General features: G+C 47.1%; 1 protein-coding gene across 1 annotated transcript in view; it reads left to right on the forward strand.

The window, feature by feature from the left end:
• COTL1 (coactosin like F-actin binding protein 1) overlaps positions 1-25,649 on the forward strand; it is a 51,333-nt gene extending 25,684 nt beyond the window's left edge. Inside the window, exons 3-4 of the mRNA XM_073605763.1 lie at positions 19,088-19,245; positions 25,122-25,649. Of these exons, the coding sequence (XP_073461864.1) occupies positions 19,088-19,245; positions 25,122-25,232 (269 nt within the window). The 3' untranslated portion in view covers positions 25,233-25,649. The remainder of the gene's footprint in view (positions 1-19,087; positions 19,246-25,121) is intronic.
• The last annotated feature ends 233 nt before the right edge of the window (positions 25,650-25,882 follow it).

The following is a 25,882-nucleotide window of genomic DNA, read 5'->3' on the forward strand; positions in this document are numbered from 1 at the left end:
ATTACATTATAGCAATACAGTGTCACCATACAGTGCCCACCAATGCCAGCAGACAGTGCCCACCAGTGGCAGCAATCAGTGCCCACAAGTGCCACCAATCAGTGCCCATTAGCGATGCCAGTCAGTGCTGGCATTCAGTGCCGCCTATCAGTGCTGCCCATCAATGCCCATCACTGCTGTCGATCAATGCCCATCAGTGCTGCCCATCAGTGCCCATCAGTACCGCCTATCCATGCCACCTATCCGTGCCGCCTATCAGTGCCCACCAGTGCCGCCTAACAGTGCCCACCAGTGACGCCTATCAGTGCCCACCAGTGATGCCTATTAGTGCCCAGTGCCACCTAACTGTGCCCATCAGTGCCGCCTATCAGTGCTTATCAGTGCCACATATCAGTGCCACCTATCAGTGCCCATAAGTGCAGCATATTAGTGCCTCCTCATCAGTGCCCATAAGTGAGGCCTCATCAGTGCCCATAAGTGCCACCTCATCAATGCCCACCAGTTCAGCCTATCGGTGCCCATCAGTGCCGCCTATCGGTGCTTATCAGTGCCACATATCAGTGCCACCTATCAGTGCCCATAAGTGCAGCATATTAGTGTCTTCTCATCAGTGCCCGTAAGTGCGGCCTCATCAGTGCCCATAAGTGCCACCTCATCAATGCCCACCAGTTCAGCCTATCGGTGCCTATCAGTGCTGCCTTATCAACGCACATCAGTGAAGGCGAAAAATTACTTGGTTACAAAATTTACTGACAGAAAAAAAGTAAAAAAAACATTATTTTTTCAAAATTTTTGGTCTTTTTTTTTGTAAAAAATATAAAACCCAGCAGTGATTAAATACCACCAAAAGAAAGCTCTATTTGTGTGAAGAAAATGATAAAAAATCAGTTTGATTACAGTGTATCCCGAACGTGCAATTGTCATTCAAAGTGTGACAGCGCTGAAAGCTGAAAAATGGCCTGGGCAGGAAGGGGTTGTAAGTGCCTGCTAGGCAAGTGGTTAATTGACTATTGTCACTCAACTGGGTGGGCTCAGAGCGTAATAGTCTGTGCCCCGTGCCCACCCTATTTTTAAGCCAATTAGAGCCTCAGGCTCTAATCATGTGCTTCAAAAAAAAAAAAAACCCCATTGAAAGCCATGCGTCCAGCGCCCTGCATGTAGATTAGGGGCCAGGTGCATGGATTAGGAGGGCACTGCCCCTAATGGAGCGGCCGCCACTGGATTGTAAGCCCCTTTAGGGCAGGGACTGTGTAAATTGCCATTGCTATATAAATGCCTGAAGTAAATCTTGATTGCGCGCTTAGATCACACATTGCAGCTAGATCCAGCAGGCCTTTTATAGTGCCTCCAGGCAAATTTTACGCACATCAGGTTGTGCAACCTCCAAGGTGTGGGAACAAGCACTGGCCTCATTTTCTACTGATGATTTGGGAAGTCTGGCAATCATACAGATTGACCCACCAAGGCCCTAAGCTTTACAAGATGGTTATAAGACCATAAAGGGGGGGGGGGGGGGGGCGGTTTTCGGCTTCAGCCTCCGGTTAAATGCAGATTGTTCCTGATTGAGTGCGGCGCACCTTGCGCAGAGCGGTGTGTGTGGGTGAGAAGGATTCTTTTATCAGGAATGTTTAGCTGCTTAGTACAGAAAACAGCTTGGGTGAGAGAGTTCACACTTTCTTTTATATGTTCACCAGGCAACCAGATCCCGCAAAGAATAATACGCCATAGAAAAAAAAAAGAAAAAAACGGGTTCTGCGCACTGACACCTTGTCTACCGATTCATCATTAACCCTTTCCCCCGCATCCCCTCCCCCCCCCCCTCTACAAGGCCAAAACCCTCTCTATTGTTTCCTGAGAGGCCTCCAAATTCCCCCGGGAAGTTCCAGTGTCACTCCGCTCCTCCGGGAGAATATTAATTCAATCCTGTTGCTGGCTGTTGTCTCATCGCGCAAATCTGAAGAAAGTCTCCTCGGGCAGGCAGGTCACATCTCCAGTCTGTTCCCATAGATCTCCCTTCAGAAGCCGCAGAACACTTGTCAGCGGAATTAAAGTGGTTGTAAACCTCAGACATGAAATCTGAACAAAGCACATCCCTCTATAGTGTGTGCTTGTCTCAATCCAGAGCACTAAGTGTCATTTCTGTCTGCTGCTTCATTCTTCTGCTATCAGCATGAATCACTTCTGATAAGTTTTCCTGGCACCAAGAGAAAAATGGTGACAGGGGAGGGACCTCCGGCTGATTGACAGCCTCAGCTCTGCTCCTGTTTGCTGTGTGAAGGGGGTGTGTCTCCTCCCTCCAATCAGCTCTCAGAACTCTCTCTCTCCTGACTGTGCTCGGCAGAGTGTAATTTCAGTTCTCCGCCCCCTTTTTTCTGAACTCTCAGAGAAGCTTATAAGTTCAGCACTTTGAACAGTGGCAGCTGGTGCTCAATTTTCTTTGGGGGGGTGCCCCCCCAGCCAGCCAGCTAACCAATAACCCACCCACCCCTGGCGCTTGCTCGATTGCCGTTCCCACCCCCCCTGTCATCGCTCGCCTGTCACCCGCCCTGCACTTACTCCATCCAGGTCGTGGCTTCGGTGGCGTCCCACCCCCCCCTGCGTCTTCTCCCAAGTCCCAGCGGTCGCTTCTCCTCCCGGCCAATCAGCACTTAGGACTCCCGGCCAATCGGGTCTCAGGACCTGCTTCCTGATTTGCCAGGAGGAGAAACAGGAAGGCATTAACGAATAATAATTTGCTAATGGCACACAACTGGGTGGGTTCTGCACCCTGAGCCCACCCTTTTGGAAGCCAATTAGAGCCTCAGGCTCTAATCACGTGCTTCTATTAAAAAAAAAAAACAAAAAAAAAAAAAAAACATTGGAATTCATGCGTCCGGTGCTCCTCCATGTAGATTAGGGGCCGGGCGCATGGATTAGGGGGGCGGCACCCCTGTGCCCTGCATGAGCGGCCACCACTGACTTTGAAGGGATGTAGAGAAGAGAAGACTGCAGAAAAACAGGTATAACTTATGTAGAAGCATTTGTTTCATCTCTGTGGATCACCTGACTGGGGATATGGAAGGGTTTACGACCGCTTTAACTGCTGTCTCTTTATCCTGAGAAGAATTTAAAAAGGCCGGTGCCAAAACCAAAAAAAGGTCCATTTAAGATTTTTGGGTTAAAAGCCAACCCGTTTCAGGGGTAACATTTTTAAGAGTGGGTAAAATGCGTTTCGGGGAGCCAAAACTATAAGCATGAACATAACAACATGTTTTGGGGGTAAAAATTATAAGGGGGAATATTCCAACGCCTTTTGGGGGAAAGAATGAAAATAAGCCAAGATTCCAATGCGTTGCGGGGTAAGAATTATAAGCTTTATAAGCCGGCACCAAACTGGCCAGTCATCCTACAGAAATCCTTATGTCAACAAATGAGATTTATGGATTTTCTCAGAAGCTTGGTGACTTCAGCTATTAAGTGTTTCCTAAGAGCTCCATTTGAAGAGGTCTCTTCGGTGTTGGTCCCCTTCCAGCTTTGTTCCCCGGACTGGACAAGTCCTAAAAGAGTGTATTAAACATACATAACAGGACTGCTCGTCTATTTTTATATCATTCTTAAACCACATGAGGTCGGAGCTTAACAAATGCGGGTTTGATTCTGCCTGAATGTGGGGAAGGTTTGGCTCTTTCACGTGGCTTGGCTCCGGTGGCCGGATCATGAGTTAAAGGCTTTCCAGTTACGGGAGGAGGTTGAAGGATTTACAGTTTTAAACATATTTCCAATAATAGGAGAGGCCAAGGCTTTGTAATGTCTGAGCCCTTATCTTATGCAAACGTTATTGATTTTTTTTTTTACCTTGGATGCTCATAGGGTGAGAGGCAGCAGAGACTGGACTATGTGAGTGTGATGATTTTTACATTGGCTGGTCAGATAGTGAGAGACAGGAAAAAGGGGCCGAACTGCGTTAGGGGCAACAGGCAGGAGGCCGAGCTCTGTGAGAAGCAGCACTGGGGAACTTATCTGTGTTATAGGCAGGAGCAAAGGACTGAGCTGTGTAGGAGTAATATAGGGGGCTGCAGCTGGTGGCTGAGAGAGAAGCAGCAACAGGGGGCTGAGCTAAATGAGAGGCACCAGTAGGAGGCTGAGATGAGTGAGAGGCAGCAGCAGCAAGCTAAGCAGTCAGCTGCTGGCTAATTGCCAGCTCCTATCTCTTAACCGTGACTCACCTGTTGATGATATCCCGCTCTTCAGTCCTGCCTACTTAAGCCGTCCAGTCCAGATGATCTCTGCCTTCGCCTTGGTCACATCTCTAGAGACGCTCTCCTGTGTTCCTGTTAAAGACATGCTTGGCTGACATTCCTTCTGGCTCCAGATCCTGCTTGCTGTTCTACTACGCTCATCTCTGGCGTTTTTAGCTTGTTTGACTATCCGTTCTGGTTCCTGAACTCTGGCTATGTTTTGACTACGTTTACTCTGTTTTCTTTTTTATTATTATTAAACAAGTGTAATTTAACTGCACTTCTGCCTCAGTCTGATTCATGGTTTCTAACAAGTAGAGGGCTGAGCTGAGTGAGAAGTAGCAGCAGGAGGCTGAACTGAATGAGATGCAGCAGCAAAAAGCTGAGAGAAGTAAGCAGCAGTAGAAGGCTGCCTTAGCAGGAGGCTGAGCTGAGTAAGAGGTATCAGTAGGAGGCTGAGCTGAGTAAGAGGTAGCAGTAGGAGGCAGAACTGAGTGAGAGGAAGCAGTAGGAGGCTGAGCTGAGTGAGAAGAAACAGTAGGAGGCTGAGCTGAGTGAGAGGTAGCAGTAGGAGGCTGAGCTGAGTGAGAAGAAACAGTAGGATGCTGAGCTGAGTAAGAGGTAGCAGAAGGAGGCTGAGCTGAGTGAGAGGTAGCAGTAGGAGGCTGAGCTGAGTAAGAGGTATCAGTAGGAGGCTGAGCTGAGTAAGAGGTAGCAGTAGGAGGCTGAGCTGAGTGAGAAGAAACAGTAGGATGCTGAGCTGAGTAAGAGGTAGCAGAAGGAGGCTGAGCTGAGTAAGAGGTAGCAGTAAGAGGCAGAACTGAGTGAGAGGAAGCAGTGGGAGGCTGAGCTGAGTGAGAAGAAACAGTAGGAGGCTGAGCTGAGTGAGAGGTAGCAGTAGGAGGCTGAGCTGAGTGAGAAGAAACAGTAGGAGGCTGAGCTGAGTGAGAGGTAGCAGTAGGAGGCTGAGCTGAGTGAGAAGAAACAGTAGGAGGCTGAGCTGAGTGAGAGGTAGCAGTAGGAGGCTGAGCTGAGTGAGAAGAAACAGTAGGAGACTGAGCAGAGTGAGAAGAAACAGTAGGAGGCTGAGCTGAGTGAGAGGTAGCAGTAGGAGGCTGAGCTGGGTGAGAGGTAGCAGTAGGAGGCTGAGCTGAGTAAGAGGTAGCAGTAGGAGGCTGAGCTGAGTGAGAAGAAACAGTAGGATGCTGAGCTGAGTGGGAGGTAGCAGAAGGAGGCTGAGCTGAGTAAGAGGTAGCAGTAGGAGGCAGAACTGAGTGAGAGGAAGCAGTGGGAGGCTGAGCTGAGTGAGAAGAAACAGTAGGAGGCTGAGCTGAGTGAGAGGTAGCAGTAGGATGCTGAGCTGAGTGAGAAGAAACAGTAGGAGGCTGAGCTGAGTGAGAGGTAGCAGTAGGAGGCTGAGCTGAGTGAGAAGAAACAGTAGGAGACTGAGCTGAGTGAGAAGAAACAGTAGGAGGCTGAGCTGAGTGAGAGGTAGCAGTAGGAGGCTGAGCTGGGTGAGAGGTAGCAGTAGGAGGCTGAGCTGAGTAAGAAGTAGCAGTAGGAGGCTGAGCTGAGTGAGAAGAAACAGTAGGATGCTGAGCTGAGTGGGAGGTAGCAGAAGGAGGCTGAGCTGAGTAAGAGGTAGCAGTAGGAGGCAGAACTGAGTGAGAGGTAGCAGTGGGAGGCTGAGCTGAGTGAGAAGAAACAGTAGGAGGCTGAGCTGAGTGAGAGGTAGCAGTAGGAGGCTGAGCTGAGTGAGAAGAAACAGTAGGAGGCTGAGCTGAGTGAGAGGTAGCAGTAGGAGGCTGAGCTGAGTGAGAGGTAGCAGTAGGAGGATGAGCTGAGTGAGAGGTAGCAGTAGGAGGATGAGCTGAGTGAGAGGTAGCAGTAGGAGGCTGAGCTGAGTGAGAGGTAGCAGTAGGAGGCTGAGCTGAGTAAGAGGTAGCAGTAGGAGGCTGAGCTGAGTGAGAAGAAACAGTAGGAGGCTGAGCTGAGTGAGAAGAAACAGTAGGAGGCTGAGCTGAGTGAGACGTAGCAGTAGGAGGCTGAGCTGAGTGAGAGGTAGCAGTAGGAGGCTGAGCTGAGTGAGAGGTAGCAGTAGGAGGCTGAGCTGAGTGAGAGGTAGCAGTAGGAGGCTGAGCTGAGTGAGAGGTAGCAGTAGGAGGCTGAGCTGAGTGAGAGGTAGCAGTAGGAGGCTGCGCTGAGTGAGAGGTAACAGCAGGATCCTGAGCTGAGTGAGAGGTAGCAGTAGGAGGCTGAGCTGAGTGTGAGGTAGCAGCAGGAGGCTGAGAGAAGTAAGAGGCAGCAGCAGGAGGCTGAGCTAAGTGAGAAGTAGCAGCAGGAGGCCAAGCAAAGTAGGAGGCAGCAGCAGGCTGATCTGCATGGGAGGCAGCAGCCCGGGGCTGAGTTGTGTAAGATGTGCTCACAGAACCAACAACACTGCTGTATAGGTAGGTAATTTCATTATTTTACCACCTCTGGAACAGCATCTTCCAGTCCTGAAAGTAGATACTGACTTTGGATGATGACTGAACTCAAATGGCTCCAGCCTTCTATACAGGCCAGGATCTAATAGCATTGTCAGAGGAAGTATGTACACTGCAATGGACTCTACCAGCATGTACCTATACATTTTTTTTTTCTAAAGCACCTCCAATAACCCAAGGGCTGTGAATTTCATTTTGGACCCAATTATCAATAACACAAATCTTTCAGCTCCAAATCGGAGCCCTAGCCCTTCCCGTCTTTGCCACCCGGCTAATGGTCATTGAGGTCACCCATCGCATTGACCAATGGCTGTGGCCCGCTTTTTGATCTCGCTAGCAGCTTTTCACCTTCCCATTAGCAGGTGCAATTTAATCCCGCTATTTATCAGAAATGTACTTCTACTGTAACAGAACACGGCACAGTGTGAGCGTGTGTGGGTAGGCACCTTCACCTTGTCTCTCTGTTTATTTTTAGTGTACCTCCAGAAACAGCGCCATTATTCTGCTGCTGAGAAACTTTTTTTTTAAAATTTTGGCCTTTTTGTAGTGATACATTTTGTTTTTCATTTAAAATACAACATTGAATAGAAATGTTACAAACTTGCAATTATTAGCCCTCATGCACACAGGCTGTTAAAAAAACGTTATGAAAACGCCAGTATTTTAGCAGTGACTTTTTTCAGCTTTTTTCAGCTTTTTTCAACGTTTTTGTAATAGCGTTTTTGAGCGTTTTTCCGCGTTAGCGTTTTTGAGCGTTTTTTTTTTTCAAATTTTTTTTTTTTTTTTTTTTTCAATGGATCAAAAACGCTAAAAAACGTTGATGAATGACGTTTTTGAGCGTTTTTGAGCGTTTTTGAGCGTTAGAGCGTTTTTACAGCTGAAAAACGTCTCTCAGAACCCACTGGTCCTGGGTTTTTTTTTACAGCTTAAAAACGCCTATGCCACTTGCAGCTCAAAAACGCCTAGGTGGGCATGAAGCCATAGACTAACATAGACAGGCCTTTTTAAGCTGCAAAAAAAGCTCAAAAAAGCAGCTGTAAAAACGTCCGTGTGCATGAGGACTTAACAGAAGGAAGCTTCATTATCCTCAGATTGGGCTCTTGAGGCGTCTACATGTTCCCCCCACTATCAATTTCTGGCTCGCAGCATTTAGGTGGAAAAGCAAGGTTTAGAGTCACAATAAAAAAATACCTTGAAATGTTTTATTATTATTTATTATACAGGTTTTATATAGTGCCAACCGTTTGCACATCACTTTACAATATTAAAGTGTCAGTAAACCCACAACAGTAAAATCAGCCTGTATATGCAGTAAAGCATGCTTGTTATACTTACCGTGGAACCTAAGGGGTTAATCCTGCACATTGTGTAAAAAGGCTGTTTGATCCTTTCTGCTCTGATCCTCCCCTTCTTCCACTGTCCCCAATCCATCTCCTGATAAGACAGAGCCTTTTGAGTCACTCTGCACATGCTCAGTTTGGTGTGTATTGCTAGAGAGTTTTTTTCTTTTTCTGTGCAGTAATCCAGTGTGAGACTTCCTGTATTAAAGACCGCTCACTGCTGCTCTCTCTCCTTCTGTAGGTCTTGTCTCCGTCTCCTCCTGTAGTTTTCTGCAGTCAGCCTGTACCCTACGTTGACACCTTTGCGCTTTTTTTGTGCGTTTTCCACTTTTTCACAAACGCACTACAGTCCATTTAACATGGTTTTCTATGGTACATGATCACATCTATGCTTTTTTTAGCCTTTTTTCCAGCCCCACCCCCCAACAAAATACTGTAGCTGCTGACTTTTAATATTAGGGCAATTACCTGTGCACGTATCCAGCAAGTTCCTCACCCGAGCCTATTCTTCAATCGGCTATCGGTTGCTGGCGCCACCATCTTGATTAAGGGAAACCAGCAGTGAAGCCTTGTGGCTTCTCAGCCGGTTTCCTACTACGCATGCGCTAAGTGTGCTTCACTTTGAATCCCCCGCAGTCTTCTGGGACTTGTGATGGGTCTCATAAGGCTACAGGGGAAGGAGGGGGGAGCCGAACCTCCATGCCATATTACAGGGGATCTCAACATAACATGTGGCCCTCTGAGCCCTCTGATGTGGCCCTTGACCTCAAACCAGGGCGGTGCATTGCCCATGGATGGTGGGTCAGCAAGCCCAGATCTTGATCAATGGGTTGTCAACCTGCCATCCCTGAGCATCACCTGCCACTTTCTTGTGGATTAGCTGCAATGAGCAATAGACATACTATTATATCTTGCGGGTTTGGTGCACTTTTAGAAAGTGCACCACACCTGCAAGATATATTAGAACTCTATGGCAAAGCGCAGCTAATCCGCAGTGCATCAGTGTGAAAGCCAGCCTTATATGGCACTCTGTATAGTAAGGGCTCATTTACATTTGCGGTTTGGGAGGCGGTAAACCATCATAGTTCATAGTGGCCTACAACTGGTTACCAAATCACTTAAAGCGGAGTTCCACCTGGGGAAAAAAAATTAAACTCAGCAGCTACAAATACTGTAGCTGCTGACTTTTAATATATGAACACTTACCTGCCAAGGGAGTACGCAATCTCGGCACCCGAAGCCGATCTTTGGATCGACTCACAGGTGCTGCCACCATTCCTGGTAAGGGAACCAGGAAGTGAAGACTTTCGGCTTCACTCCTGGTTCCCTACTGCGCATGCGTGAGTCATGCTGTGCTTTCTGAATGGTCTCTGATGTCTGCTGGGACCTGTGTGTCTCCCAGAAGACAGCGGGGGGGGGGGGGGGGAGGTGCCAGACATGGCATGGTTCGCTGCAGAAAGTGCGGCGATCTATGCCCATGAGTGGAAGCAAATACCTGGATTTGACAGGTATCTGCTCTCCCCCCTGAAAGGTGCCAAATGTGACACCGGGGGGGGGGGGGGGGGGGATCCGATAAGCGGAAATTCCATTTCTGGGTGGCTAAGTGGCCCCCGTTCTTCAAAAGGTTGGGCACCCTTGCCATATGACTTTCTGACACTATCTAGCTTTCTCACCACTAGGGGCAGTGTTGAGTCTTAATTACATTTTAAATGTTGCAAGCTGGACATGCAGTTTGTGAGTGTTTAAAAAAGAAATGTATGGCAAGTTATGGCTTTTTGTTTAAAATAACCTGTATTTACATGTTCCCTGAACATTCCTAAACCCATTAGACACAGCCCTTGTCAGCAAATCTTATGCCCTTGAAATGTGCACTGTGGATGTAACTGGCTGGGATCATTGGGTACAGGGTGTTCCTAATGGTAATCCAGATGTCTTCCTGTCCCTGGCTGACCCTTGTCTTGTTTGTGCTTGAACCCCCTACAACGGATTGTCCAAAACACGATTCCTCGCAGTGATAACCTGAATATTTCCTGTATACAAATTCCTCTGCACTCTGGCACAGAACTCCTTTATTATTTTTTTTTTGCTGCAGTTGCTTTTCTTGCTGAGCTGACAGTGTCCCGGAGACGCTTCCCAACCAAAGTTGCATGACAAGTCCTTCCCAATGTTTTCCAATGATAACCATTATTATATGTACGACTTTAGGCCTCATGCACACTGAAGCTGATAAACGGACGTTTTTGGGAGTTTGGGCGTTTTTTTTTTAGCAGCCCTTAAACTCCCCTCTGTGTTATCCTATGTGTCCATACATGCACACATGGACGTTTTTTAAATTTTATCAGCAGGAGAGTTTATGGGCTGTTGTCTGAATGCCCTAAAATCGCATTCAAGAGCAGTTCTTCTGACCACAAAAAACGCTGAATGCTGAAAAAATGCACATAAACGCTCATAAACGTCCTTTTATCCTTCTACTGACACCATCCACTGCTCCTTTTTTTCCCACAAATGGAGCTTTCTTTTGGTGGTATTTGATCACCTCTGCGGTTTTTATTTTTTGCGCTATAAACAAAAAAAGAGCGACAATTTAAAAAAAAAAAAATATTTTAATTATTATTATTATTATTATTATTTTTTTTTACTAGTAATGGTGGTGATCAGCGATTTTTTGCGGGACTGCCACATTGCGGCAGACAAATCAAGCACTTTTGACGCTTTTTTGGGACCATTGACCTTTATACAGCGATCAGTGCTATCAAAATCACTAAATGACACTGGCAGGGAAGGGGTACAAGTGGTCATCAAGGGGTTAAAGGTGTTCCCTGGGAGGTGTTTCTAACTGTATGGTGGCTGGGCTGACTGGAGGAGGAGAGAGATCGCTGTTCCTAATCACTAGGAACAGGACGATCTCACTCTACTCCCCTGACAGAACGGGGATCTGTTTGTTTACACTGGCAGATCCCTGTTCTGCCTCTCTCTGGAGCGATCACTGGTTGGCTCCCCCGCTAGAGAACGGGCATGCGCGCCTCCGCCCACAGATTGCCGCATATGCGCCCGATGTACAATGACGGCGATTCGGGCAGCCGAGCCAACCTGCCGCAGTGAAACTGCGGCGGCTGGTCGGCAAGAGGTTAAACCTGCCTGGAGTTCAACTTTAATAAACACATAACAGAATCAAAGGGTGTGTTAGATTTACCAAGCACACTGATTGAATTATCAAGAGGGAATTGGGAAATCTACAATAGGCTTTTTAAAGAGAACCTGTCATCTTTCATCAGATAATAGACATATCTCCGTGACAGAATGCCCTGCTTGGTTGCCAGACAACCAGTTGGCGTACAAGTGTCCCACACAACCCCAGGAAGGAGTGCCATGTGGAATTCCCCTTTAATAAGAAAGATATCAGGACCTTTTCCTCCTGACACTAAGCTGCTTTCCTGGCCTTGGATTCTTGGCAGGAGATTGTAAAGATTTAATACAACATGTGTCGGTTGTGTAATTCCGAGCCCTGGGGTCTGTACGGCTGCAGAGGGGAGGAGGTCTGCGTTGGCCGACGATTGCTTTTTTTTTTTCTGAAACATTTCTGCTTCGCTGCCAGAAGTGCAATGTTAAAAAATATCACTGAACATTCTCTGCCAGGGGCGACACTTCCATCATGGCTGCACTCACGCCAGATCAGTGCCGGATCTGGACATGGCCCTTGTACCAAAAGGATGGAAATATATTGTATAAGATCTGGTGTTAGTTCAAAGACTGATTTAGATGCAAACCCAATCACTAAAATAATATATAGTCTTTTGGATGTTAATGTCATTTTCAGTCTTTTTAAATCTGCCTTTTAATAATTCCTGGTGATCCGTATTCAGCCACTTCCGCATAGGGTGACAACACTCTGTCCTTGTCTCCCAATTTCTCTTCTGTGTTGTCACATTGGCTCATAGGTGTGTGCAGCTTATTGCATTAGGGTGTGCACCCCAAAGCTCAAACACACATGCCCAGTAAAGCAGAAGATGGTGTCAGTAGAGCAGAGGACGGTGTCAGTAGAGCAGAGGACGGCGTCAGTAGAGCAGAGGACGGCGTCAGTAGAGCAGAGGACGGTGTCAGTAGAGCAGAGGACGGTGTCAGTAGGGCAGAGGACGGTGTCAGTAGAGCAGAGGACGGTGTCAGTAGAGCAGAGGACGGCGTCAGTAGAGCAGAGGACGGCGTCAGTAGAGCAGAGGACGGCGTCAGTAGAGCAGAGGACGGTGTCAGTAGAGCAGAGGACGGTGTCAGTAGGGCAGAGGACGGTGTCAGTAGAGCAGAGGACGGTGTCAGTAGTGCAGAGGACGGCGTCAGTAGGGCAGAGGACGGTGTCAGTAGAGCAGAGGACGGTGTCAGTAGAGCAGAGGACGGTGTCAGTAGAGCAGAGGACGGTGTCAGTAGGGCAGAGGACGGTGTCAGTAGTGCAGAGGACGGCGTCAGTAGGGCAGAGGACGGCGTCAGTAGAGCAGAGGACGGTGTCAGTAGAGCAGAGGACGGTGTCAGTAGGGCAGAGGACGGTGTCAGTAGGGCAGAGGACGGTGTCAGTAGTGCAGAGGACGGCGTCAGTAGGGCAGAGGACGGCGTCAGTAGAGCAGAGGACGGTGTCAGTAGTGCAGAGGACGGCGTCAGTAGGGCAGAGGACGGTGTCAGTAGAGCAGAGGATGGTGTCAGTAGAGCAGAGGACGGTGTCAGTAGAGCAGAGGACGGTGTCAATAGAGCAGAGGACGGTGTCAGTAGAGCAGTGGACGGCGTCAGTAGGGCAGAGGACGGCGTCAGTAGGGCAGAGGACGGCGTCAGTATGGCAGTGGACAGTGTCAGTAGAGCAGAGGATGGTGTCAGTAGGGCAGAGGACGGTGTCAGTAGAGCAGTGGATGGTGTCAGTAAGGATAAGATTGGTGTCAGTAGTTTCCTTTTATTAATTAATTAAAAAAAAAAAATCCTGCATCGCACAGGGGGACTAGGGTGTGCCCAGGCATAGCCAGCACACCCTGTACGCACGCCTATGCACTGGCTTCAGATGGAGACTACAAGTGGCTATTTGAATAGAGATTGCATTGCCATCATCAGGAAACCCGCCCTGAGAAATGCCATGATGCCAGTGCTGGGACAAGGTCATCCAGTACTCAGTGCAAAGATTCCAAACTGCGCCCCCCCCCTCCCCCCGCTCATGATATGCAAGCTTAGGGGATCCTACACCCTGCAGTCACTTGCTTGTCAAAACCACTACCACTGTCACTACTCCTGTCAGCCTTGCAACAGAAGGAAGGTACCCGTAGTAAACCATTGTGCCCAGGGCAGCCGGCCCTCCCGCCCACCCCTTGTCCTGGCCCTGGCTGGGACGCATGTAGACAGGAAGTCTCTGCAAAGAGAAATGCGATGTTATTAAGAACAGCCTTCCATTTCAGTCTGAAGCCAATGTCACTGTTTAATACGTTATGTAGTTACATAGTAAAAAAAGATACATGTCTAGCAAGTTTAACCAACAGAAAAAAATAAATAGACAACCTCCATTATCAAATCTCTATGCCAACAGCTGCGATAAAATACCTGTGGATCCTGCCAGAAATCTTTAGAGTAGGTAACTTCCTTCCTGGTAACTGCATAGTCTGCAGTCTTAAAGTGATATTAAAAGCAAAAAAACAACAAAAAAACAAATATGCCATATATACCTGTTATGTGAAGTGGTTTTGCACAGAGCAGCCCCGATCCTCCTCTTCTCGGGTCCCCCGCCAGCGCTCCTGGCCCTTTACTGCTGCCAAGGACCCAATAGCAAGCAGCCTGCTATGGGGGGCACACAAGCTCCCTGTGGGGGGCTATGGGGGGCACCGCTGCTCTGTGTGTCCATTCAAACACGGAGCATGGCTCGGTCCCGCCCCCACTCTCTCCTTATTGCCTCATTGACTGTGATTACTGTCTCAGCCAATGAGGAGGAATAGACCCGGGAGAGCTGCCGCTCTCGTGTACATTGCTGGATCGAGATGGGGTTCAGGTAAGTATAAGGGCGGGCTGGGGGGGGGGGGGGGGGTGCTCCACACAGGTTTTTTTACCTTTGAGCATAGAATGCACGAAGGTAAAAAGACCTTTAATTAGTCAGCATTGTATCAACTATATCTGTGGGCTGCAGAACATCTCCCCTGTGTTATGGAGAAGAAGAGAGGGGGTAGTTCTGTAGTCCTACCCTAGCTTGACAAAACTGCTCTGTCATATTCAATGCACTGAGCAGGGATGAGCTTGGGCATGTTCAGATACTAGTCCAACTCACCTGAGCTATCCAGCCAGGAAGCTGCCACTGTGCACCACCAATTAAACAGCTGAGGCATTCCTTGCCCCGCAGCTGCATGCAGGGCCGGGACAGGGGGTGAGCAGGAGGGGAAGCTGCCCTGGGCACTGTGGTATCATGTGAGGTTGGGGGGAGGGGACCACAAGGAGATGGGGGGGGATTTGTGCTGAGAAAGGAAAATTTGGGGGATGGGGGGGGGGAGGAATTGTTCTAGGAGGGCAAATTTGGTGTGGTGGGCTCATAGTTGTGATTTGTGTTTGGACGAGGGATGGGGAAAAGGATTTGTGTTAAAAGGGGGGATTTTGGGGTTTTTTACTAAAAAAATAAAATAGTAGGAGAAATATTTTTTGGGGGGGGATATGAATTTGTTCTAGTAGGTATGATTGGGGGGGTATTTGTGCTAGGATGGGGATTGGGGGACAGGTATTTATGCTGAAAGGGGGAGATTTGGAGTGGGGGGAAGAGGATTTGTGCTAGGAGGGGAAATTTGCAGGGTGGGATATTTGTGCTAAGATCAAGGATTGGGGAGGGGAATTTGTGCTGGAATGGGGGGATTTGGAGGGGGGGGAGGATTTTTGCTAGGAGGGGAAATTTGTAGGGTGGGGGATTTGTGCTAAGATCGAGGATTGGGGAGGGGAATTTGTGCTGGAATGGGGGGGGGGGATTTTGAGTGGGGGGAAAGAGGATTCGTGCTAGGAGGGGAAATTTTAGGGGGGGGGGATTTGTACTAAGATCAAGGATTGGGGGAGGGGAATTTGTGCTCGAATGGAGGGATTTGGAGTGGGGGGGGATTTGTGCTAGGAGGGGAAATTTGTAGGGTGGGGGATTTGTGCTAAGATCAAGGATTGGGGAGGGGAATTTGTGCTGGAATGGGGGGGGGGGGATTTTGAGTGGGGGGGAAGAGGATTCGTGCTAGGAGGGGAAATTTTAGGGGGGGGGGATTTGTACTAAGATCAAGGATTGGGGGAGGGGAATTTGTGCTCGAATGGAGGGATTTGGAGTGGGGGGGGATTTGTGCTAGGAGGGGAAATTTGTAGGGTGGGGGATTTGTGCTAAGATCGAGGGAATTTGTGCTGGAATGGGGGGATTTGGAGTGGAGGGAAGAGGATTTTTGCTAGGAGGGGAAATTTGTAGGGTGGGGGATTTGTGCTAAGATCAACGATTGGGGGAGGGGAATTTGTGCTGGGAGGGGGATTTGGAGTGTGGAAAGAGGATTTGTGCTAGGAGGGGACATTTTAGGGGGGATTTTTACTAAGATCAAGGCTTGGGGATGGGGAATTTGTGCTTGAATGGGGGGAATTGGAGTGGGGGGGGGGGATTTGTGCTAGGAGAGTGGGGGATTTGAGCTAAGATCAAGAATTGGGGGAGGGGAATTTGTGCGGTGGAGGATTTGTGCTAAGATCAATGATTGGGGGAGGGGAATTTGTGCTGGAATGGGGGGGATTTGGAGTGGAGGGAAGAGGATTTGTGCTAGGAGGGGAAATTTGTAGGGTGGGGGATTTGTGCAAAGATCAAGGATTGGGGGAGGGGAATTTTGCTGGAATGGGGGGGATTTGGAGTGGGAAGAAGAGGATTTGTGCTAGGAGGGGAAATTTAAGGGTTAGCAGATTTGTGCTATTAGGGGGAGATTTATTTGGGGGGGGGCAAAGATTTGTGCTGGGAGGGGGGATTTCATTGAAGGGGGGATTTGTACTGGGAGGAGGGGGAATTTTCAATTTTCTTATTAGGGGGTGAGCATGCAGATTAATGCTGGATTTCTTTTTTTTTGGGGGGGGGGGGGATCGATTTGGCATGTTCGCCCTGGACTCTAGATGACCTTGTCTGGGCGATGGCTGCATGCATACACACCCCTTGTATAAGTGTGACTAAGTATCGGGGATTGGATCGCTTATGATTGGTGGTGCATAGTGACAGCTTCCTGGCTGGATAGCTCGGGTGAGTTCAGACTGGGATCCAAACACCCCTCAGTTTGTCCCTAGCAGTGAATGAGCGTTGTCACCCTAGGACAGGAAGTGTGTTATTGGCAGGATTACAGGGTAAACCCCCCCCCCCCAAAAAAAAAGAAAGAAAATGAATGCAGCCATGACATCAAAAGATTGCTAAGCAGAAATCGGAATATTGTTCTTGGGTTTGGCGTCTTCAGGGGTGCTGAGGATCAAATATCTCGGTATTTTTATGCTGGGACTGATTCTAATCCACTGATTATGGCAGGCTCGCTCTCCCACACAGCTCTCTGCTCAAGGATGTAATTGTAACTTCCTGTCTCAATATCTACAGAACACAAACGGGTACAAATCTGTAACATTTTGGCTGTAAGCACTCTTCTGTGCAATATCTGAACTCTAAACATGACAGATTATTTTCTCAGCAAGAGGAACTTAATTTGTGTCTGATGGACGTCCACTATAAAGTCGTTATTGGAACCGCTAAATGCTACAAATGAACAAACATGTTTCTTTTTACTTGGAGGAAATTTTGTATTTTTCTAAACTTTTGAACAAAATGACTTCTTAGGGGTTTGTAACTTCTTCAAACATTCATAATCCACTGGTACAAAATATCATCTATAGAAGAGAAGGAAGACCTGATTGAAAAACTACCATGGACTTGTATATACTCCTCTGTATCTAATTCATATTATGTATAAAAATAAACAGAGATAGGATATAAAGTAGCCCTTTTATATTATAATATACACATGATAACTAGTATATCTAGTACAGGGGTCTCCAAATGTGCACTGATTGAGGAATAAGCTCAGAAGATGTCTATGGTCTTCACTTCTGATGTAAGGGGAGGACTCTAATGGAGACCATGGTATGAGGGGGATGTAGAGCAGGATGGGAACTGTCATGTAAGGGAAGACTCTGATGGGGTCTCTGATGTAAGGTAGGACTCTAATGGGGACTCTGATGTAAAGTAGAACTCTAATGGGGACTCTGATGTAAGGGAGGACTCTGATGGGGACTCTGATGTAAGGTAGGACTCTAATGGGGACTCTGATGTAAAGTAGAACTCTAATGGGGACTCTGATGTAAGGGAGGACTCTGATGGGGACTCGTGTAAGGTAGGACTCTAATGGGGACTCTGATGTAAAGTAGAACTCTAATGGGGACTCTGATGTAAGAGAGGACTCTAAAAGGGGACTTTGCTGTAAGGGAGGATTCTGGTGCAGACCCTGATGTAGGGAGGACTCTAAAGGGAACCGTGTTGTAAGAGAGGACTCTGATGGGGGTCTATGATGTAAGGAGGGCTCTGATAAGGACTCTGATGGGCACCTTGGTGTAAGGCAGGACTCTGATGGGAACACTGATGTAAGGGAGGACTCTGATGGGGTCTCTGATATAAGGGAGGACTCTGATGGGGTCTCTGATGTAAGGAGGACTCTGATGGGAACTTTGATGTAAGGGATGACTCTGATGGGGACTGTGATGTAAGGGAGGACTCTGATGGGGACTCTGATGTAAGGGGGACTCTAAAAAAAGGACTCTGATGTAAGGGCTCTGATGGGGTCTATTATGTAAAGGAGGACTCTGATGGGGGCCCTAAAGTAAGGCAGGACTCTGATGGGATCTCTGATGTTAGGGGGATGCTGATGGGGACACTGATGTGATGTAAGGGAGGACTCTGATGGGGACTCTGATGTAAGGGGGACTCTAAAAAAGGACTCTGATGTAAGAGCACCGATGGGGTCTATTATGTTAAGGAGGACTCTGATGGGGACCTTGATGTAAGGCAGGACTCTGATGGGGTCTCTGATGTTAGGGGGATGCCGATGAGGACTCTGATGTGATGTAAGGGAGGACTCTGATGGGAACTCTGATGTAAGGGAGGACAAGAGCCAATTAACCTATCAGCATGTCTTTGGAGTGTGGGAGGAAACCGGAGTACCCGGAGGAAACCCACGCAGGCACAGGGAGAACATGCAAACTCCAGGCAGGTAGTGTCGTGTTCGGGATTCGAACCAGCGACCCTGAAAGTGCTACTCACTACACCACTGTGCCGCCCAATCTCTGATGGGGTCTATGATGTAAGGGAGGACTCTTATGGGATCTGTGATGTAAGGAGGACTCTGATAGGGACCCTGTTGTAAGGGAGGACTCTGATGGAGATCCTGATGTAAGGGGGACTCTGATGGGGATTTTTTTTTCAGGCCTCTATAATTTGTAAAATATAGAATGTGTTGAATAAAGGAGATTGTAGTGAAAAGTTTGGAGACCCCCTGATCTGGTATATCTATACAGAGGAGTGTATACAGTTCACTGTATTCTTTTAAACCATTTGTCCTCCTTGTTTTCTCTATATTGACCTAAACTTCCTCGTAATCCAGGAACTCCTTGGTATGGGCTCAGCGGGCACAGAGTCCACCTCCCACCCATTTGTAAATGTCAGTACAGAGGTTGGAAAATGTCAGTTGGGTCACTGCGTTCCGCCACCTAACAGGAACTCATCGCTTGAAATGTTCCGATGCATCTTGTGACTGCACAATGGATGTTCGGTGATTGTAGGTACGGTCTGTCCACCGGTCACAGTGACCCCATGAAACAGGGGCACCATCATCTCCCTAACATATACTGTATACCAGTGTATGTTTGTTGTACCTGCTTCATATAAAGCGTATTATGTGTTTATATATTTATTTATTCTTATTTGTTATAGAAAATATAGCAATATTTTTTGTTAGGATTTATAGGTTTTTTTTTTTTTAAGACGATCTCAGACCGACCTCTTTCTGTTCGATTGCAGATGATGTCAGACTGTTCGCTTACGTTCGATTCACCACTGGAGATGCCATGAGCAAGAGGGTCAAGTTTGCCTTAATCACGTGGATCGGAGAGAATGTTGGTGGCCTACAGAGAGCCAAAATCGGCACAGACAAGTCGCTGGTAAAAGACATTGTGCAGGTCAGTTCTGGACAGTGAATGGTCAATCAAAGCTTATAGTTATCATTACCATAATGGAGCTCACATACACCTCTATGCACATGTTCAAGAATCGAATCGCTCCAGTCAGAAACCCAACTATGAGCAAGAAGCTCATACTTACAAATATTTCGGTCTCAAACCGCAGGACACCCACAGTCCTCCACCCAGTGACTGGACTGTCCGGCCAGAACCCAATCCCTCCATCGGAGTGGAATTCCCCAACCCCCCCCCCTCCAAATATGCAGAGATCGCTCATTTATTGTCACTGATCACTGTATTGAAAGTCTTATTTAGTTACTGCTCAAATGAGGGGGACACTGTGATCCCGGGACATGGCCCTGGACACAACGTCATCAGGACTGAGGATTAAGATGCAGGACTGTCCCCACAAATCAATGACAGTTGGCATCCATGGCAGTTTCCAGGGGGTATATTGTCAATGTAAAAAGTCAGAGGGCATAATGTCAACACTGTGTGAGTCACTGACAGTCTGTCACACAGTGTCACAGCCTGGGAAACACTATTAAACATAACCTGTGCCCCCTCATATCGGATGTCCCTATTTTAGTCCCCCTATACATCATGACTAATCAGAGTGCCCCCTTACATCAGGTGTCCCTAATCAGATGTCCCCCTACATCAGGTGTCCCCAGAGTGCCCCCTTACATCAGGTGTCCCCATCAGATTGCCCCCTTACATCAGGTGTTCCAATCAGAGTGCCCCCTTACATCAGGTGTCCCCATCAGAGTGCCCCCTTACATCAGGTGTCCCCATCAGAGTGCCCCCTTACATCAGGTGTCCCCATCAGAGTGTCCCCATCAGAGTGCCCCCTTACATCAGTTGTCTCCCATCAGAGTGCCCCCTTACATCAGTTGTCTCCCATCAGAGTGCCCCCCTTACATCAGTTGTCTCCCATCAGAGTGCCCCCTTACATCAGTTGTCTCCCATCAGAGTGCCCCCTTACATCAGTTGTCTCCCATCAGAGTGCCCCCTTACATCAGTTGTCTCCCATCAGAGTGCCCCCTTACATTAGTTGTCCCCATCAGACTGCCCCCTTACATCAGGTGTCCCCATCAGAGTGCCCCCTTACATCAGTTGTCTCCCATCAGACTGCCCCCTTACATTAGTTGTCCCCATCAGACATCAGATTGCCCCCTTACATTAGTTGTCCCCATCAGACTGCCCCCTTACAGCAGGTGTCCCCATCAGAGTGCCCCCTTACATTAGTTGTCCCCATCAGATTGCCCCCTTACATTAGTTGTCCCCATCAGATTGCCCCCTTACATTAGGTGTTCCCATCAGAGTGCCCCCTTACAGCAGTTGTCCCCATCAGAGTGCCCCCTTACATCAGCTGTCCCCATCAGACTGCCCCCTTACATCAGGTGTTCCCATCAGAGTGCCCCCTTACATCAGGTGTCCCCATCAGAGTGCATCCTTATATCAGGTGTCCCCATCAGAGTGCCCCCTTACAGCAGTTGTCCCCATCAGAGTGCCCCCTTACATCAGGTGTCCCCATCAGAGTGCCCCCTTACAGCAGTTGTCCCCATCAGAATGCCCCCTTACATCAAGTGTCCCCATCAGAGTGCCCCCTTACAGCAGTTGTCCCCATCAGAGTGCCCCCTTACAGCAGTTGTCCCCATCAGAGTGCCCCCTTACATCAGCTGTCGCCATCAGACTGCCCCCTTACATCAGGTGTCCCCATCAGAGTGCCCCTTTACATCAGGTGTCCCCATCAGAGTGCCCCTTTACATCAGGTGTCCCCATCAGAGTGCCCCCTTACATCAGTGTCCCTAATAGAGTCCTCCCTTACATCAATTGTCCCCATCAGAGTGTCCCCCTTGGATATGATCAGTTATCCCCATCAGGGTGTCCCTTTCAGAATCCCCCCTTACATGGATTGTCCCATAAGAGTGCCTCCTTACATCAACTGTCTGCATCACACTGCCTCGTGGATCATGCTTCCTCCTGCCCTCTATAAAGTTAGAGTATAGCAGTCTGATCACTGGGAGAGGGAAGACTGAGGAAATGCCTCCACCTGTCTGCAGCAGACTAATGACTTCATCTCAGCCTAGCCACTTGCTGACCAGGCCTTTTCTGGAACGTTTTGTTTACAAGTTTAAGTATTTTTTGCTAGAAAATTACTTGGAACCTCCAAACATTCTATCTATCTATCTATCTATCTATCTATCTATCTATCTATCTATCTATCTATCTATCTATCTATCTATCTATCTATCTATCTATATAGAGAGATCATGGCGACACCTCACATGTGTGGTTTAAACACCGTTTTCATATGCGGGCGTGACTTACGTATGCGTTCGCTTCTGCGCGTGATCACGGAGGGATGGGGTGTTTTACATTTAATTTTTATTTTTACACTGTCCCTTTATATTATTTTATTTTTTTAATCCCTTTTATTCTTATTACAAGGAGTGTAAACATGGCTTGTATTAGAAATAAGCATAACAGGTCCTCTTTATTGAGAGATCTGGGGTCAAAAAGACCCCAGATCTCTCATTTACCTTTAAAAGCAAAAAAAATGTATTTTTGGACACTTTGACTTAAAAAAAAACCCAAAAAATGAAAAAATGTCTTTAAGCCCGAGAACCAGAAGTGGCGTCGGAGGTCGCTCCGGTCCTCCAAGGGCATAGTGCTGAGTAGGGGCCATCTTGCCCTCACTTTCTGCCTATCTAGCAAATGTATCGGATCGTTTCCGGGTTTACAGGCGGCTCCGGCAAACGCGGAAATGACCGGAAAGCAGTGGGAGGCGGGGTGGGGGCTAAAAGTGATCTTGTGGCGAATCCGCTGCCGGGATCACTTTTAGCAGATGCTGAATCGTCCACAGAAGAAAATACCGGGGATATGACAGCTAGCTGCTGCCATAACCCGGTATTAAATGTCAAAGTATTGATGTATATATACTGTGGGCGATCAGCAAGTGGTTAAGCAAAGTCGCTGGACTGGAGCTCAAGGATGGCTTTTTAATGATAAAAGGTGGAGCTTTTCTGAACAATGATCTGATTACTGTATATTGTGACATGTCAGGCATGTATTTATGCAGACAACAATGTATCGGAACCCAATGCACACTGTGCACTTATCCTAGCTATACAACCATTACTGAGACCAATACATTGTTTCATTGTTTTTTTCCTCTAAGCCCTGATGAAGGGGGTGGAGTTACAGCCCACAAAACGTGTCAGATTTGTAAACAGTTTGCCATTAAAATAAACTTGTATCTGGGTTGGAATATCACAGTGGTGGCACCGCAATCCTAGATTCACACAACAATGTATCAGAGCCATTGGAAAGCCCCCAGCAGCCAGGTCCGCATTCCGCAGCTGGCATTCCTTTTTTGTGACGAGTGTCCGGCGCGCTCTCCTTTCGGCCCGCAGGTCAGAGTGAGTGGGACAAGAGGGCCGGATTCATAATTAAACCTCTCTGGCATGGCCGGACCTCAATAGCAGCCAGTGTTCCGACGTGAACAAACAGGCGCTTGTACTGTGTCCGCGGAATGCATTGTTGTGTCGGTTGTGTCAGGCTTAACGCCGATCTCACAGGACAAGCTGCCCCGCTTTTAAGTCTTGCCATTTAAAGGGGGACTCCGGTCTGAACGAAGAAGCAGGATACTATTTTTAGCATGAAGGTATTCCAGAATCAATGACTGTGGGGTTGATTTACTAGAAATGGAGAGTACAAAATCGCAGCTCTGCACGGTAGCCAATCAACTTCTAACTTCAGCTTGTTCAATTAAGCTGTGACAAAAAAAACTGGAAGCTGATTGGTTTCTATGGAGAGCTGCACCAGATTTTACACTCTCCAGTTTAAGTAAATCAACCCCTATATCTTCTGCTAATTTACTAAAGCACAGCGTGCAATGGTACAAAGCATTGAAAAGTTATTTACAAATGAAATAAATAGATTTTTTTTTTTTTAATTTTGCGCTTTTTCAATGTAAAATGTGTAAATATATGTTAATATGTGTAAAAATATTCACTAACAAAGCAAACAAAAAAAAGTTTTAATTGTTTATTGTTTATAAAATAGATGTGAGCCAAAAAAAAAAAAAGCAGGAAAATAATTAAATGGAGGAGAATAGGGAGTTGATTAAGGCTGATTAGAGTAAATTAGGGGTTTATAAGGGGTTAAACAGAGGAACATTTGTTCATCCCTTTGATCTGCAGATGAAGAAACAGAAAGATACAAAAAGAAACAATGTTTCTTTTTATTTTAGTGTTTCAGGGGCTGAGCAATGTTGTTAATAAACATCGGTGGCTGCTTTTTTTTTGACAGCTCAAATTACCGGACTTCTTTAACACAGGGGAGACCCACTGACAGCTCAAAGAACCGAGCCTGAAAGTATCGGTTTCAGGTATCGGTGCATTTGCACGAGTACCGATACTTGTGCAAATACTCGTTATCGGCACCGATACCGATACTAGTATCGGTGCAACCCTAGTTTTGGTAAATCTAAAGGAACGTTGTACAAGAAAAATGTATAACCCCTTCCCGCCAAGCGTACGCAGATGTGCAGCCTCAGTTTCGGGGGTTATACCAGGATGATGCCCGCAGCTGCAGGCATCATCCCGGTACCGTTTTGTAGAGCGGGCGATCGGCTTTCCAGGGATAACAACCGATGCGGCTAAAAGCCGCTCAGCTGTTATCTCAGAGGAGCGGAAGGGGACGTCTCCCTCTCCCGCCGCCTCCCGCCGCTCTGAATGGGACTCCCGTCCCACCGGGAGACCCGATCGCCGATCCGCCACTTCTGGCGGCTAGGGACAGACTGGCACAAAGCTGGAAATGGCTTCGTTTCAGTCTCCTGATTGTAAACACGGAAGCGACGTCACGACGTCACTTCCTGTTTACTCGGCTGCCAATGGCGCAGGTTTTAAAAAAATATACAGTATTCAGAATCGCCAAAAACGGCGATCTGAATACTTTGAAGTGCAAAGGAGGGATCGGGGGTCTTTTAGACCCCCGATCCCTCTATAAAGAGTACCTGTCACCACCTATTACCGTCACAAGGGATGTTTACATTCCTTGTGACAGCAATAAAAGTGGTCAAAACTTTTTTTTTTTTTTAAACACAATTTAATCATATAAAAATAAATAAAATAAATAAGAATTTTTTTTTTTTTTAAAGCGCCCCCGTCCCCGCGAGCTCACGCAGCAAAGAAAATGCATACGGAAGTTGCGCCCGCATATGTAAACGGTGTTCAAATCACACATGTGAAGTATCGCCGCGATCGCCAGAGCGAGAGCAATAATTCTAGCACTAGACCTCCTCTGTAACTCTAACCTGGTAACCGTAAAAAAAAAAAAAATTAAAGGGTCGCCTATGGAGATTTTTAGGTACTGTAGTTTGTCGCCATTCCACGAGTGCCTGCAATTATAAAGCGTGACATGTTTGGTATCTAGTTACTCGGTGTAACATCATCTTTCACATTATACAAAAAAATTGGGCTAACTTTACTGTTTCGTTTTTTTTAAATTCATGAAAGTGTCATTTCCCAAAAAGTTGCGTTTTAAAAAACCGCTGCACAAATACCGTGTGATATAAAATATTGCAACAATCGCCATTTTATTCTCTAGATTCTCTGCTAAAATATATATATATATATATATATATATATATATATATATATATATATATAATGTTTGGGGGCTCTAATTTTCTAGCAAAAAATACGGATTTTAACTTGTAAACATCAAATGTCAAAAAAAAAATGTCAGAGCAAGTGACAGAATTGTGTGAGATTACACATTAGGAAATATTATGTTGGTGAAAAACATATTTACAAAACTGAAATGTAAAACATTCTGATTATTTTTTTTTTTTTTTGTTATCTTAGTGTTTTGCCAAAGAGCTGCACATCACCGAACGCAAAGACCTGGAAGAAGAATACATCAAAAATGAGCTAAAGAAGGCCGGAGGAGCCAACTACGACGCCCAGGCAGAATAATCTCACCGCGCTGCTTTTTACTAGAAGACCAAGAAGTCGCCCGCAACAAAGACAACCGGAAAAACCGTCAGAAGCTGTGATAAAAGAAACTGGTTATTTCATTGCATATTCCTCTTCCCCCCCTCCCCCGCCCCGTCTGGACTCTTATATCTCGGTCACAACATCTCAGTTGACGTTATCTTGGCGGTCGCCGCTGGTTTATCAGCAGACGCGCGTCTGAGCCTACGGCCTTGCGATCGACAGCTTCGCCGCGGGTTCTGCGACTCCAAGACAAAACACAACGAACTCCTGAAAAGATTATTTTGAATTTTCTCATGACTCTCCGGGGATTCGGCATTTCCGCAGACTGATCGCCGCTTGTTCTTTTTTGTTTTCTGGAATGTTTAAAATCTTGTTTTAAAAAGTTGCAAAATTCTCCATGATGGATTGATCGTTGTTTTGGGAACTTTTAGTAGCTAAATGGAGCTAAACCGGGACCTAAGATCCCCATACACACTATTAGATTTTCTGCAGATTTTTGTCTTCAGATTTACCAAAACCATGTAGTGGAAGGGCCGGCCTGATTGCAGACAAAGTGAAACTCTTAAGGTTTGACCTCATATTATATATCTGAAGACAAAAATCTGCAGAAAATCTGATAGTGTGTATGG

Source organism: Aquarana catesbeiana, linkage group LG11, assembly GCF_042186555.1.
Source record: "Aquarana catesbeiana isolate 2022-GZ linkage group LG11, ASM4218655v1, whole genome shotgun sequence".
Taxonomy (NCBI): domain Eukaryota; kingdom Metazoa; phylum Chordata; class Amphibia; order Anura; family Ranidae; genus Aquarana; species Aquarana catesbeiana.